Source organism: Limulus polyphemus, unplaced genomic scaffold (genome assembly GCF_000517525.1).
Source record: "Limulus polyphemus unplaced genomic scaffold, Limulus_polyphemus-2.1.2 Scaffold1775, whole genome shotgun sequence".
NCBI lineage: Eukaryota > Metazoa > Arthropoda > Merostomata > Xiphosura > Limulidae > Limulus > Limulus polyphemus.
The window spans coordinates 25,367-42,547 of record NW_013667385.1 but is presented as its reverse complement, the minus strand read 5'-3'; the positions used below and the strand labels follow the sequence as shown (position 1 = coordinate 42,547).

General features: G+C 32.2%; 1 protein-coding gene across 3 annotated transcripts in view; it reads left to right on the top strand.

Annotated features, from left to right (window-relative positions):
- LOC106464902 overlaps nucleotides 1-12,204 on the top strand; it is a 19,813-nt gene extending 7,609 nt beyond the window's left edge. Inside the window, exons 3-7 of one of the 3 annotated variants that reach the window (XM_022392706.1) lie at nucleotides 3,911-3,994; nucleotides 4,135-4,203; nucleotides 5,678-7,498; nucleotides 9,284-9,316; nucleotides 9,671-12,204. In XM_022392706.1, coding sequence (XP_022248414.1) covers nucleotides 3,928-3,994; nucleotides 4,135-4,203; nucleotides 5,678-7,498; nucleotides 9,284-9,316; nucleotides 9,671-9,717 — 2,037 coding nt within the window. In that variant the 5' untranslated portion in view covers nucleotides 3,911-3,927 and the 3' untranslated portion in view covers nucleotides 9,718-12,204. Of the gene's footprint in view, nucleotides 1-3,910; nucleotides 3,995-4,134; nucleotides 4,204-5,392; nucleotides 7,499-9,283; nucleotides 9,317-9,670 lie in introns of all 3 variants that reach the window. The other 2 variants (XM_022392707.1, XM_013925072.2) reach the window with 2 other exon arrangements.
- Nucleotides 12,205-17,181: the final 4,977 nt, after the last annotated feature.

The following is a 17,181-nucleotide window of genomic DNA, read 5'->3' as shown; positions in this document are numbered from 1 at the left end:
TCTCATAACATTATACATTTATTTTATTATTTTTATTATATTGACCTTTCAGCTGTACCTGGCTAGCAATGCAGAAGTTACAATAACACGGCTCACACACGTGCACTCGTGTTACTGTATCAAATAACATAAAACTGACCTTTGGTCTGTGCAAAGTAACTTGTCTTGGCTGTGTTTTAGTAGACTAGTATTTTGTAAAATACAGTCACATTGTAATTATTATATATTATATATATGTGAACATAGAACAGTAAATAAAGAAGTAAAGCAAACAATTATCTCTTCTAGTTACGACCTTTGTGCTCGGTTGCTCCTTGACGTAGGTTGCTAAGTCTTTAAAAAGATTGCACGTGGAGGATATGAAATAAAATATATTTTTTTAGGTTTTTTATATATATACATTTGAATAACTAAAAAATCATAAATTATTATATCAGTACCATAGAATTCCACTAAAATTTATCAAGCTTAGTAACTAAAATGTATTTTAGTCTAAAGAAAAATTGAAATTTCAAACAGACTAAAGACATACCCTACCTCGTTGAAATATTGACTCAAAAGAAAGAAATAGCACCAAGTCTGTTAAAATGGCTGATAAAGCCACTAGGGGACATTCTGAGCTTTGGATTGGTTATTCATGTCATATATAGAAGTAAGTGTATATAAATGGAAAGAGGTGGGCAGAGTGCCACTGTGTTTGATTTATTACATGAGCAATATCTTAGCTAATTGAAAAGATAAGAGGCTCTTATTTTATATTCTAGCTTGCCAATATAGGTAATTTAAGTTTCTAATTCATTTAAAAGTATAGACTATAGTATTTTAAATTCACAAACATCTAATTTGAACCAGTGCTACATTGGACATATCACGTGACACATAAAAATCGATTTATCTGTGTTTTTAATATTTGCTTTTAAATGAAGAAATTGAGTAATATATATATTCTAAAATTGGAATTATAATATACAGTTTGATACCAAACTTATTGACATAAGTTCATGAAATAGTAGTTCGATAAAATTTAGAATGCTAGTCAACAAACGAGATGACATGACCTTTCACCCATGACCCTTCTCGAAGGGGGTTAATAACAAACTAAAATTTTGTACATTACAGATGGAACTTTGCTGTAGTAAGAATTTTCAAATGTTTAACAAAATATGATTTGAGAGATACTTAAAACACAATCAAAATATTGGAGCCAGTTGGATTACACTCATTGTAAACATTTAAAATAGTTCTAACATTACGTTTGTCTTTTACCTTATTCAGATAATCCTCTAATATAAGGGAGCACAATAGCTGTAGTAGGTTTAAAAATACAATTTTTTTTTTATTCAATAAAATGATTGAGATACCCATTTTCTTTCAAGACTTTTATACGCATGTTTTCATTTGGACGAAGATTTTAAGATCTTTTTAGTAGAGTTTTAACTGCCATTGCTTTGTAGGAAGTGAGGTGGTAGGAATTAAAATCGAGGTATCTGAAGTATCCAATATACAGTAGTAGTTAAAAGTTCCATTTTCTTGTCTTTGAACTAAAATATCTAAGCAGGGTAGTTTTCCTTACAGCTTCACAGCACATCACAAATTTACTGTTTATATATACCAGAATATTAGCTTAGGACAAGTGATGTTCAACAATTTTCACTACATCTTGCAGGGTTTTAGTTAACCCAAACTCCCATGTCCCGTACACATGATAATTTAGCAGAATGCATGACATTTTGGTTCCCTGCAAGACACCCCATACGTAAGGCTTCAAACTTTGTACCATAACAAACTAAACAGCCTACAATTTACACATAGTTGTCCACAATCAACTTCTAATAGGTTTCATCAATGACAATAAATTGCACAAAAATAAAGCCATGTAAGAGTACCACATAATTAACTCTTTCACCTTGGGTAGGTCAAAGTATGCATGTCACAACCTTTCACAAAGTTACATTCAAAAGTTAATTAAGCTACTTATTTATCAATGTATATGAATAAACTCAGCATCAAAACATGGATAATAAATCAAAGTTTAGTATTATTTAAGTTTTAAGTTCTTAATTTTATAAGAAATGTTTACAAAAAATTCTCAATCTTCACTAGTATAAGAACTGTGACGTTGTTATCTGTCTTCTCTAATTTCTTTACCACTCCGAGAATTACAAAATTCAATTTAAATTATTCATTATATTATTTTCATCATTCAGGCAAAGCATAATTTACATAGCCTTCAATCCTATTTTGTTTCACAGCAATAAAATAGAAAATCGGACCCCTCTTGCCATGCTCATCTGTCACTTCCTCTCTTTCAAAATTTCCAAATAATTCTTTTTGATGACGTTTAAGACTGTATTATTTATAACCAATAGAAAGCCACCATGTTTTTATATCGAATGGTGTATTATATTACATTGTTGCCTGCACAAATTGTCTATTTTTCTTCTAGTTCAAACTTTATTACCACAGGAAATACATTGACGATCTTAGCTGAATTTTTAATGGCTTTTGTTGTACAGTTAGAAAGTAAAAAAAAATGTGATAATTATGGAACATTGTTTCCTTTTTCTATGTCTTTGGTGCATTATTTAATTGAATAGAAATTATTTAATGCAGTAGTACAATTAGTATAAATAAGTAGAGTTAAGTTTCATTGACAGTCGAGAGCAAAAAAAAAAACTCAGTTAAATGCTTTATTTCTTGTTTTTCATATGTATTCTTTATTTATTATTACAAAAGAACTAAAATATAAAACCTTTTTTATGAGTTATGCTCATGATTAGTCCATGTGTTATGTAATTCGATACTGTAATGTGAGCTGCATGTGATTTGTATTTTATATGGTGCAAATAGTAGTTAGACACAGTTCAAAGGTCAATAAAACAAAAGTTAATAAATATAAATAGATATATACTGTTACAAGACTTAAGCTACTTAGAATAAACATTTGTGGTTTCCTGTTACAAATTGCAGTTATTCTAGAACAAAAAAAAAGGTAATTTAGATTTATTTCCTCATTTTTATGAGGTTGGTCAAGTCGATCAACACCATATGGAGTTAATGTTGATAAAATAACAGATTAAATATAAAGTTTTATCCAAAAAAACATTTGATCATCTAGAAGGATATAGAGATTATGCAAATGAAACTTGAAATGTTTTTAATCTTAAAATCAAAATTCCTTTGCATGTTGGATAATGAACATTCGAGGAAAAAAATTCTTGAGCAAATCTTCAATAAAAAAATCTTAATACTTAATTTTAAAACCTGATATTTTGTGTATGAAAACTTTGTAATGTTACGAATAATCTGCAAACTTTTGGTTAAAGATTCCCATACATTATCAAACATTCTAGTACAATTACTCTCATGGGTACATTCGTGGTTATGAGCTGGGTTGATTCCACCCAGCCCATATTTATAGGGTTAACACGTTATGTTTTAGGTGATCACAGAACTCGTAGTATTTCTTAAAAAAATTTTGTCAAGCAGTTTGAAAACAAAAAAAATTATCTACCTACCTACCCACATTTTAAATCAGTTTAGGGTTACATCAAATAAAAATATTATTAAGCCTGGCCTAAGTATTTTGAATAATTTTAGTGATTTATCCAGCTGTATCGGTATAGAAAAAGGTTTCATCTGTATTTTCTTTTGTATTGTGTAATGAAATATCTGGAAATGTTAAGAAGTAGAAAGTCTTTATCTTTGAACTCTTCTTCTTAAAAAAATATATTTTAGAGTAATTAAATTTTAAGATATATAGTCAAGAGTTAGAAACTGCAAAAGTGAGACTTATTGAAGTTTGTATGCATGTTGTAATGACAGTTGAGAAATACTGGATGGCAACACCACTACAGTTCACCGTATGTACATTAGTTTGTCCTTTATGGAAAGATGTGATTTTTTACAGGTGTTGGGTGTTCAAATATGCAGCCAAAGAAAGAAGATAAAGTGCAGAAAAATAAAAAGAAAAGTTTCCTTCCAGAAGGTCCAGGTACGGTACATTAGGATTCGAAGCGAACGCTGAATTGTTAAATGAAATTCTATTGTTGATATAAGGAAGTGTATTTGTGAACTTTAAAGGATTGAAGTTGTAAATTGTGTGTGATTTATTTGAGCCTTTTTCTTTATCAGTTGAGGTGGAAGCAGAAATGGAAATGCTCTCCCATATTCCATGGAAAAACTTTGCTCCAAGTCCCAAAAGTAAACATTGGAATCTGAAAGTCTGTTTGACCTGTGGCATATTATACTAACATAGTTCACTGTTGTCGCATTTGTTTTTTGAGATAATAATACTGTTGAAATTTTTCAAAGTTTATTTTAAATGAATACTTCTTGTCTCGATAAACATCAGATTAAAATAATTAAATGCCCCGTTTTTTTAAGCTAGTATTTTTTTACTACTGTTATTAGTCCCCCACATATAGGAGATACATGGCATACAGTCAGTTATGTTAATATTAATTCTGCAGGGATGTTTAAATATTAAGTGAAAATGCCCCAGTTTTCCTTTAAATGTAACCCCCTTTCTATCCTCCTACACCTCTTCCTGCAGATTGTGGGGCTGATCATTGCCATAGCCAAACAATGTGACACACGATGTGTGCAAAGCACGCCATTTCTAGGGGGTGTGCCCCCCCCAGAAATGTTTTTAAAGTTTAATGCTGTGAGATTGAATCTTGAGCCATTTTGACCACAAATACAACGTACACACAACGTAATGTATTGAATTAAAAGAAGTAAGTTTTAATATATATGGCTGATCATTGCCATAGCTAAACAATGTGACACACAATGTGTGCAAAGCATGCCATTTCTAGGGGGTGTGCCCCCCCCAGAAATGTTTTTAAAGTTTAATGCTGTGAGATTGAATCTTGAGCCATTTTGACCACAAATACAACGTACACACAACGTAATGTATTGAAATAAAAGAAGTAAGTTTTAATACATAAGTTGTAGCTATACGTGCCATGAAAAAGTGGTCAAGCCATGGTCTGCTGATTATGCACTTAGTTGTGCTTGCTGTTAACATCCACGATGTAGGACTTAGTATTTAGATTATCATTCATGGTATACTATCAAGAAAGTTTATGACATTGTTCTGTTTCCTCTTGGTTAAATTTGTATGTCATGTCCAGATTTTTATTAGATAACATTTTGTTCCACATTATTTTGTAATCATTTCTCTCATTTAAACATGCAAATCAATCTCCAAACTTTTAATACAAAACATGGCTAATTGTCTGTTTTTAATAATTTTGTAATGTTAAATTTTTTCTATCTCTAAAATATTTTTTGTTTTTCTTAAACAGTTGCTATATTGATTTGTGTATAAATGCTAGATGTAATATTCGTGATTCCAACTGTTCTATTTTCTGTTCGATTTGTGCAGAAGAAACCAGAAGTTTTTTTCAAGATATTAATGGAAATCCTAGCCTTCGAACTGAAAACTTTCTCACTACTTTTCATCCGTCCAAACGAGACAAAATATCCAACTGCATAGATTCGTTGCTTCCCAAACAAGATAAAACATTATCAAAGTTGAAAAGTAAACGTTCTAAACTAAACACTGAAAATCATAATGTTGTTCTGGCAGAAAGTATTGCTGGTTATAGAGGTCATGAACCTGTTGATTCACTTGTGGCATATATCACAGGAAATGCTGATCCCGTTTCAGATTCTGACGTCGTACATCCTAAGACTATTTCTGGTTGTCTTGATGTGGAACAGAAAAGGGAGAAGATCTTTGAGAAAGATGATAAAAATGTATCATACAATAAAGGCCCATTTGTAGATTCTACCAAGAAGAAGCATCTTGGCGTGGACGAAAATGATCGTATTGTCAATGAAGGACATAAAGAAGTTCTAACTGACCAGTGTGGGAACTTGTTAAACATTCCATATTCAAACTGTGCTAAAGAGCCAGTAACTCAAGATACATGTGTTGTTTCTTCTGTCTCCATTATTGAAGATCTGCCATTTGTAAAGTCTTCTGATAATGTAGAAGTTGAACTAGACAGAGTTGCTGTTTCAGAGACAAATGGCAAACAAGAACTGTCAAGTTTTGTCAAAGACTTTTATTCAGTAACTGAAGGACATTCAGAATTGATAGAGGATTCAGATTTTCATGTTGTTAGAAAAAAGCGTAAAAAATATCGCCAGACGAAAAAATTTTTCTCCGGTTTTCGACGCCACAATTACGTTGCTGGAGAAAGCAATGAAAGAGGTTGTAACTCTGGCCAAACTGCTAGAAATAACTCGTTAACTTTAAACTTACCAATTTCACAACAGGGGTCAGATAAGCCAGACCACACATGTTGGAAACACGCTAGTAGTGTTCCTCACTCTGAGCACTCCTCTCCTGAAAATTCTGATTTGGATAGTGTCCACTCTTTGCCCATTCATATCTCACCAACCCTGAACTCGACCATTGCTCCATCCTTTTCAGTATTTAGTTCACATGCTTCATATGCTGAAATTGCTCGTTTATCCTCCAGTAATAAGTCAAAACTAAATGGTATTCCTGCAAACAAGAGCACGAATTCCTACATCTTACCAGAATTGCATTCACAAAAGAGTTGTAAACTTGGTCCTCAGGTGCCAGAGGATCTTGGTCTTGAGCTAAATTTTGGTGTTGAACTAAGCATTCTGAATAGTACCTCAGTTTATCCCCTAACCCACAGTGAACAAGCTCAATTCTCCTCAAACAGTAGCATATCGATTTTAGAAAAAACATCAGAACTCAAAACTAATAAAATAATGGACAAGGTAACTCTAAATCCAATTGATAATCTTTCTGGAAAAGATAAAAAGAAAGAGAAGATAGAAACTACAATCATAGAAGGAATACCTCGGACATATTCCAATAGTATGACAGTGGAGCATACTAATCTTTCTTCTGGACCTGTGGTTTTAGGTTTTTCAGAGAACACTGATGTGACCAAAACAAGAGGGTCCTCAAACATCAGTGGATGTTCCCTGAATAAAAGAATAGCTAAACATAAGATTGTGAAAAGAGTAAAAAAACTCAACTTCAGTGGCCGAAAACAACAGTCTTCAGAAGAAATGTCACATGGCCTACCTGTAATTATCATGGACAATTGCCTTCCTTCGGGTAATGTCTGTGGACTGACTTTTGGATTCGAAATCAATGAATTGCTCGTTCAAATGGCCTTAGATAAGGCTACTAACCAGGATGGAACTATGAAAAGTGAAGAGACAGCAGTTGAAAAACTCTCCAAAGTTGGATATCCCAGTCACAGTTCTCTTGAAGCCCAGAACATGCAGAAACAAGTGCCTGTGAACCCAGTACATTCATTGCCTAACCATGACGTTTCAAAACCCACCTATGATCAGGCAAGCTTCCCAAGTCAGGCCACCATAACTTCACTAGCATGTAAGCAAGATCCAGTTTCTGGTCCATCTCCTCAATGGATAGAGCCTCAAGAAAATCCAAAGTGTTTTAATTATGACCAAGTTGTCAGTTTCTTTGGTTTAGGTAAGTAGAATAAAACAATTTTCTCAGTTGTTTGATATGACCTACATTTACCTGTATAGTCACTCAACTTAAAGGGGTACCTGAAGCTTTTGTATGTTATATCTATCACCCACATTCTTTTAACTTTAGCTGTGAAATGTAGGGGATAAAAAAGTGACTCGTCTGACTTTTCCATCAGAGTTAATTTAATCCTCTTGCTACGGGTAGGTTAAAATGTGCACGTCACGACCTTTCACTGAGTTGCATTCAAAATTTAATTAAATCATATTATTATTATCAATATATAAGAATAAAATTTTTTCAAAATGTAATTAATATATCAAATTTTAATATTATACAGGTTTTAAGTTTTTAATTTCATAAGGAAATATTTTAAAAAATTCTCTCTCTTTCATAGTATGAGAATTGACAGTTGTTCTAGAGTTTTCCCTCTGATTTATTTACCACCCCCTTTCTGAAGTACAAAATTTATTGTAAATTACTTGTTATGGTATAGATATTACTAATGGTAAGTGTAATTTTTATAGTCTTCAGTTTTCATTGAAATATGAAGTTTTATTTTATCAAGTGGTGTTCTCAGTACAGAATATTGTCTATTTCATATTCAGTTTGGAAGTTTCTCTTGTAGCGTTCACATAGAGAAGCTTAGGGAAATGTATAAAGCTGTTACTGCATAGAAAGCCAGTTAAATTTATAATAGTTATAGGCCATTGTTTGCTTTGTGTGTGTTTATTCTATGTTCTTAGTTGTATTATATAATAAGTAAAAATTACTTAATGTGCTAGTACCATCAGTATAAAAAAAAAGAAGTAGGCTTAAAGTTCATTGGCAACCAACAGAAAAAAAATAATGAAGCAAAAGTGAGGACTTTATTTCTTGTTTTTCATGTATATATTTTTTATTTGTTAAAAAATAACTAAAATGTAAAACTTAGAAACTTTGTAGGTTACATAATGGAAAAATAATAACATTTCTCTACGAGTTGTGCTCACGAGTAGTTCTTACATTACGTCATTCGATACGCTAACTTAAGCTACTCGTTCACCCAGTGATTTACAACTTGTAAGGCAAGATTGTTAATTCGACATGGTTCAAAGGGCAATAAAACCATAAAATTAAGTACAAATTAGTGTATACTGTTATGAGCCTTAAGCTATTTAGTATAAAAACAATGTAGTTTCATGTTACAATATTCAGTCATTCTAGAAAGAAAGAAAAAAAAGGCACTTTAGATTAATTTCTTAAGTTTTTATGGTGGTTCTAAGGTCAGTCAAATATACGGAGATAATATAGAATTAGGGTAAAGAAGATAACGGATGCTTCGAACTCCTAGGAATTCCAATCTAACTAGTAATTGCAACAAAGCATTCTGAATTTAAAGGAATCAAGGGAAATTTTAAAATAAATGTTTTTATTGAAGAAAGGTGCCACAAAACGGTATTAGATTTGGTATGAAATAACCCTTTTCAAAGTGATATCTGGAAATAGAAATAGTGAGAATGGCCCTGTGTTTGGTGCTGAAATAGTAAATATGTTTTGCAATTTTAATTTAGCATTTCAGTATTTTATTAATAAAATATAAACTTTTTTTAAGTTAGATTCAAATTAATTAAAATATTTTATAACTTCTATAGCTCCTGAAAGCTAAGCATAATTGACATATTAGAATATTGGCACGTTCTACTTTCACACTATTTGTTTTTTTATTTCTGTTTATATTGGTTACATTTGTGTAGTCTTCTGATTGAAGAGTACTTGTATACATTTATATTATTTTTCTTTTAGCTTGGGAAAATGTACAGAAAGAATATCAGAAAGGTGAGATTTTAAAATAATGTTTAACATTTACCTTCTTTACACTTGGTTCTATTCTTTACTGATTTGTTGTTTTATTTCCAAGTGCAATAGATTTTACTTTTCTCTGCCAAAACTATTTTAGAAAACACCTATAGAAATGTGTAGTGAAAACAAAAGAACTCAAACAATTAATTAAACATAATAGCAAAAAAAAAAAATGTATAGCAAATCAAAATGCTGCTATATGTGAACTTGGAATCTATTTTGTGTCTTTTCTTCAGTTATTATCTTGTACAGTAATCTTTAGATATTCGTTATCTTATGAGAACTTCTAGGTTTAAAATACTTATTGATAACTTCTTATTGGTCTTTCAGGTGATAACAGAGCAACTTGTAATAAAATCAAGTACTACAGGAAGTAGTGTGTGGAGGTACGTGGTGGTTAGTGTTTAAGTATTGTGTTGTTCCTGCTACACGCAAGGGAACATCCCAGTATACATCCTTCTTTAGCACGTGTGCATCATATATGCGTCATTTCGTTGAAAAATGCAATGAATCATTGACATACTGACTTGAAGAAGGTTTTTTTTTTTAGTCATCCCAAAGACAAGATCTCATCCATGCAAGTGCACTTGATTCATTTATCACTCTCGGATAAAAAATATCAGTCTTGTTTTTTTGCTTGTCATTCCTTGAGGTGTTCTATTCCGACTCACTGGTGAACAACTTGGAAAGAGGCACTGTTCTGTTAATGTATGTTCTTCAACTTCCTGTAGCGGTTCGTGTAACTTCAAGAAACGTGTTTTGGGAATTATCCTCCTTTACAGTATTTATGCTCTTTGATGGCTTATGAGGAAATGAACAATTTTTTTTGAATACAGTTTAATTTGAAAAGAAATGCTAACCCTAAAAAGATAATTAAAAAATCTCCCTCTTTTTTTTTCTTGTTACCTTGAACTGTGATCAGTATTTGGAGAAGATTGCTTCACTTTTAAATGTTTGAGAAGAAATACATTCTTGAGAGTTGTGTAAAAAAAAAATGTTTTTCTTTTCTGAGACCTCAAAATACGGTATGCTGTAAACTTATATCTTATGTCATTATTACTTTGCAGGACAGTAACTTTAGACTGTAAAAAACGTTGATTTCGTAAATAGATCAGAAGAGAAATCTTAAAAGTTAGCAGATCTGTAATAGGGGAAAACCAATTTGAGTACATAAACTAAGCGACTGTAACATGCGTATATTTTTAGTATTTGATATTTCAAGTCTTCTGTTCTCAAAAGAAAAATTGAGGAATTCTAGGATATTAACATATTGGATAAGTAACATGTTTAGATAATTAAGATCAAGGTTCCTGAAATTTTACATTTTAAAGTGCTACTAAAGTTGAAGTTAAGAGTAACTACTGTTTGAATACGTGTGTGTTTTTGTATATATTTCTTTTCTTTTTCCAGATTACCAACAAAAAAAAAAGACAACTATTTAAACCTGAAAATATTTCAAAATTACATATATATATATATTTTTTTTTTAACTTGTACACGCAGATGCCAACGTTTGCAATTCTTTAAATAAATTCCAGTAGAGGTCAACACTTGGTGATTAGCAAAACTTATATAAAAGTTCTGTTATTCAGTTTATATCTAGGAATCCTTTTTGGTGTGCAGAATTAAAACTGCCATATTACTTATAGGATTTATGAAATCTACTTCTCAGTATGCTACTAGCACGATTGTTTCAACTGAAGTGCTTGTGTGTGTGAAAAACAATTGTAATGCAGGGTGGGAACATTTGGAGGATTGCTTCGTGAAGTCTTGCTTCACGAAATATGATAGTGTATAGTAAGAGAAGTAGCAAAACAAATTTTCTCTTCCCTGTCCATTGAAGTGTATGTTGACCTAGTAGCTCTGATGAGTTTGTAAACTGAACACTTAACAGTACTGAACTTTTAAGTTATTAAATTTCAAACCATTGAATATCAGAAACTTTGCCAGAGCGGCAGTTTATTATCTGGTCAGTGTATGCAGGCTTACAGTTGGTTTATTACATGTAGAAAAGGGGTACAATTTGAACCAGACCCACAGTTTAGTTGCAACAAATACATTTATTACCACTTTTTTCGGGTGATACTGTTTATTCCTTTTGCCATTAGATATTAAAAACAGTGTTTAGTGAATTATAATGAAAATCTTGTGCTGAAGGTAGTTTGACTGTTCAGTTCATGATTTGTCCACTTATGCTTTTTTTATTTAAAAAAAAATTGTGGCTCAGCTTTTAGTCTGTAAAGAAATTAAACTTGTGTCACACTTTGAGTAGTATTAATGTAGATTCCCTGCTATCTTTATTAAGTAATGTTTGTTTCTGAGGAAAAAATTGATGATCGTTAAATTTGGTAATGCTCCACAAGATTGAAAATTCTTTTCTCAAAATTCGGGCAGTTTTAATTTTGTACTTTTTGCATAAATAGCGATATCATTATCATCGTTACTCCCCTTATGAGACAGAAAAGCGATTTTTATAAAAAAATTGTTTGGTTGAAACTTCATATTTATCAAGTATTTTTCGAGAATAGAAACAGAGGTGGAAATGTTAGTAAAAAGCTATAATTTGGAATGCACATAAATGTTTTAATACAATAAATGATTGAGATTTTGTTTTCATGATGAAATGTGCATCTCAGTCAGCAAAGAACCTGATCCCTTACACAAGTCAAAAAGCTTTAAATCTAGGTGTTTGTAAAAATAAAAGTTCTATCTACTATTGAGAACATTCTATTTAACCCTAAAGCTCATAAAAAATGTTTTTATAAAGTTTCAGACACTCTTGGATGGTACTTTTGTTCTTGTCAGCTGCATTCCTGATGTAAAAAATAAATAAAAGTGATATAAATAAACAGTTGTCAAATCAAGTTTCAGTGTGTTTTACTAATAAACAATGCCTTGGCATTATCAAGAATTGTAATGGTGAAAAAAAAATAAGGAGTACTGTTTAAACTTTTCAACAATGAAAACTACCAGAAACTTGTGGTTAATGACGAAGTAGGAATCCAGTATTAGAACAAAAGCACAGAATTAGAAACTTTCTATTTCAAACCCACCTTGAAGATGTAAAGGTAGATAGTGAAGGAATGTTGATATCTGCCTTTGATCAATGACTGTTTTTTTTTGAGAAAAAATCTTTAGTAGAACAAAATTGTCAGCTAAACTTTTAATAAATAAATAAATACGAAGAACGTTATCTCTTATCGATAAGAAATAATAACTTCATAATTTGTTGGAAAATATGCAAACAATCAGAAGATTGTTTGTTGTTTTTTTAAGCTATTTCTTCAGCTATAGACTTTTCTCAATCATTGGTTTCAACTGTAACCAGTAAATATTCTTTTAAAGACTTGCCTCTTGACATGAACTTTTTAACAAGAACAATCTTTTATTAAAATGTTTAAAGAGAAGCCTAGATTAAAACTTAAACAACTTGCTTAGGAAAACTTGTTAGATTCACTAAAATTGTACCCAGGAAGCATAAATGTATAAAAGACAATGTTATTCATAGCCAAAAAATCTATAATTAAAGTGGAAATGTGTTCTATTTCGGTGTTTTTTTATACCCTTTTTTTTGTGTAACAATCCTAAAACAAAGTACCCATTGTACACTGTATGATAGTTTTCAGTTACCATATCAACAATTATAGTAATTGAGCTAGCCAACTCTGGTTAGTGGATGCCAAAAATCTATAGTAGTGGAAATGTGTCGCATTTCAAGGGCTTTTTTTTTAATCCCCTTTTCAGTCAAAATGTACACTGTCGAACAGTTTCCAATTACTTTTTAAAAAAATTATGGTTATTGAGCCAGTCAACTCTAGATGATGGTTGCTAACACACACATAATGGATCATCTTTGTAGTTAAATTCACCAAAACCACCAATTTCTAAGCATTTATGAGGTTTAGAAATTTTGCTTGAAATTTTATAAGGATCGTAATTATTTTTTTTAGGAAAATCTTAACCCCCCAAAAAAAGATAATGTCAGCTAAATATCTAATAAATAAATATAAAGAATATTAACTCTCAAGATCCATAATATAATATGATGATTACTGCATGGTACCCAGTTTGGAGTGGCAGCTTACCAAAATGGCTGTGGATTTCTGAATACACGTTTGGTTGAACTTAGCATGTCTTGGTGGCTGTGCCTGGAAGGTCAATAAAAGCCAAGAACCTTATTTAGTGATCCTGATAAGTAAAGTACTTATTATTAAAGATAGTTATGTCGCGAGTATGGGTTGAGTTACTGTACCTGTGCTATTTTTCTTTGGGCATACAAGCTTGTTCGTGATGCTTATTGTAGATTCCTGCAGCTTATGAAATGAGATCATTGAAATGTTTCTTAACATTGAGATCCAGAGTGGTTCCTAACCCCGAGATAAGCCAACCAGTCCTTTTCTCAACTTTTCCTGGTTTGATATATTGCTTGAATCAAATGTTGACCACTTTCATTCAACCTACAATGTTCAGAGATGAAAGTGTCCCTTTCCTAAAAATCCTGTTGTTCTCTTCATAAGAGTGTGTGAAATAATTAGCATTTACTGTGGATAGTCACTACTTTACTACATGGGGATCTGATGATGCACTTCCTGAGAAGTTTATTGATTGGTATTAAAATAAACTTAAGCTCCGTGCAGATCAAGAAACAAACTACTTTTTCCACACAGTTGTGTGAATAGTGAGAATGGGAACAACTCTATATCACACCACTTGCAGTCGGACTGACTAACAAAAAAGAACAGTCTAGGCAATTATGATCATACTGTCAAAAGTTGTTTATGCCCCTACTGGTATGGCAGTTTTCTTAACTTGTAACACATGGAGAAACCAGGCTAGTACCTAATCTTTAGAAGGCTTGGTAAAGATACCAAACCTCTAGCAAGTGTTACATTTGACCATCATTTTCATGCTGTCAGGCAAACCTGCCTGCAGTATCATGGCTCTTATCATATGCCAACAGTATGTTCTTGGGAAAGAGTCAGGTGGTAGAAGAACTATTATGATAGAAGCATCTGTAACGGGCAGCGCCCTTAGGGCAAATTGTTGGAGTTTCAACTATACTACCGATTACACCAAATTTATTTAATTGGGGATTTGCAGGGGCGAGTGGAGCTCACAAGTCACTAACTGGAGGTAATTTACAGTTAGAATAGAGTCTAAGACTAACATTGCATAAATTATAACAACATATATTAAACTTTTCCACATGGCATACAATATTAGTTAAAAGTTTATTAATAATGAACTTCTCATAACTATTACTTTTAATCAGTATCAATAACTAGTACGTATGGAGTATATTTCTTTAATACAAACATGAATATCCTTTACTACCTAACTACATTAATTGATCAAGAGAAATAAATAATTCTATACTTACAACAGAGCTGGGCCAGTATACGTTTGGAGAACTTCAAGAGCTTACTTCTCAGCAAGAACTGCTTTTTCTGCTTCAGACATGAATTTTTAACCCGTATTTTCTTTGTATTCTGTCGAGCTTCCAAATAGTGTTCTTAATTACCCGCAAGTAGTTCCAACACTTTATTGGTCGATTTGTGCAACTTCCCGGGCTAGTCCAAAGCCATAACCAAAACTCTCAAGTGATTAGTTACTGTTATGGTGAGTTAGCCAGTTGCCTTTTCACTTGTGCTAGTACACCAGCGTCGTGTAAGGAATATATCTTCAAAGTACCGCTTTTGCATGTTAACATCAACTTTTCGTACCTTCCACAGTACTAAGGAGTTGGCGTCAATAATTAATCACTGGGGCTAGTGCATCTACTTCGTTGCTAGGCAATAGCTTCATTTTTTATAACTCTTAACTCATGATTCTCAATACCACTTAACCAGCTAGCTGTACTTTGTAGCTCTTGACCTTATTTCGTAATGCAGGCGTCTTTACTTCGCCATTTCTTCATATATATGTTCACTCAAAAACTCTGGAAATTATTATAACTTCTTTCTTAAACTCTTTTAAAATGCTAAACGTACTGAATCAATTGTAAAATTCCCTCAAAAAATACCAAATTGCTTCACATCACTTATGGAAATTGAGTATGGCTATAAAACTATGTGACTGCTCAGTTTGAGTGGTAATTAACACTAACAAACTGATATCTCGATTTAGAATTTCGGCTCATGTTTAGAGATAGATCTCTTGTTGAGCATATAGATATATCTGTGCTTTATCAGATAAGATTCTGACATCTTGGCTGGATTATCATCTGTAAAAGGGGTTGGTGAATGGGAAGTTGTTGAGTATACATGTCAAAAACATAGAAAGAAGATGAGCTGATGGAAGTAAACAATATTAGATCCAAATATATGGTGTTATCCCTATTTGTAGGTGCTACGACCAGATTTTCTAATGCAGGCTGCAAGTGAGAAGTTTCCATGCAGATGGAATTAAGACAGATAGTTAGAGAAGGAATGTAGACACCTGTCTATGCTCAGTGGACTTATAACAGTGACTATTGACTCAAAAAGTATGTCTCCGAAAATTGATTGTGCTGTCCAATGCATCTGGGGTCATTTACTCTAGTGAGAGGAATCCCCATAATAGGTGGTGATTACTTAGTTAGATGACTTTTAATTAAATTGTGGGAGATGAGTATCATGTGGAGAGATTTAAAATAAACATTCTTTACTGGATGGAGGAAATAAGTCCTGCCCTAAAACTTTTTAATGAACATAAATTTCTTGATGTAGCTCGTATGACTAATAATTCCCAGAAAAACGTTGATGTCTGCAAAGAGTAATAGGACAGGACAAAAAAAATTACTTTGTCAAATGAAGTTATAAGCATCACAGTGTGATTTGGCATTACTTCAGTTTTGGACAATTGAGAGATGTTTGGCATTAGGCATTCAACTATTGGATCTGCTTCCATTATCTGTTCTGCTTGAGAGAGGAGCATTCAACATCTGAAAGTCTTTGGCCAGTGTGGACATTCTTGGAGGTCATATAGTATTACATTGCCATGAAGACCACTGAGGTATCAAAGTTAGTAGCATGTGGAGTAGTGAATAAGAATACCAAGCCATCAAATATCCAAAAAGATGTCAGATAACCAAAAGCCTATAAAAGTGTGATTCCCAATGATGGACTTGTGATAATATAGTAGCAGAAAAGAAAAGGAAGAAACATTTAACACTAAAGAAAACTGCAAGAGCTTTTCCATTCATAGTGTTGTATCTACTGAACAACACCTTGTGACCTTCATTGAAACTTCTGTTCCATTCACAATTCTAAGAACCAATGAGTGAAAGCAAGAAAAATAAATCATTATGTAATAATATAATGTCAACCACACTATATCTGCCACATTCAGTGCCAATGTGGCATTTTGCCCAATATCAGGGATCATCGGCCTGACTGGGATATGAAGAACACAGTACTGGTTTGTCTAGCTACTGTTTATAATAATGATATGGTGTGAACTAGGTTAAGTAAAATGTAATTATTGTCATTAAAAATAATCTTATGATACCTACAAGCACCTTGACACCTTCAGTGAAATTACTATCTCGCCAGTTGAATAAATAATATTACTCTGAACACTAGTGTTTTTAAGTTTAACTTAACTTAGTATAACTTCTGTGCATAACCTTCGTGAAAAGTATTAAAACTTATATAAAAACCATTACAAGTCATTTTTTACATTTATTAAAAGTACATATTTTGGATATTATAATTTTCCTAAACTGAGAATGTATTTCTGATAGATACTTATATCCTCTCATATAATAGCTTTTCTCTTACAGTGCTGACCTCTATATGTATAAATATTTCCCTCGCCACTAGCTTTGATACTCCCACCTACCTCACGTATTTAATGTGGTA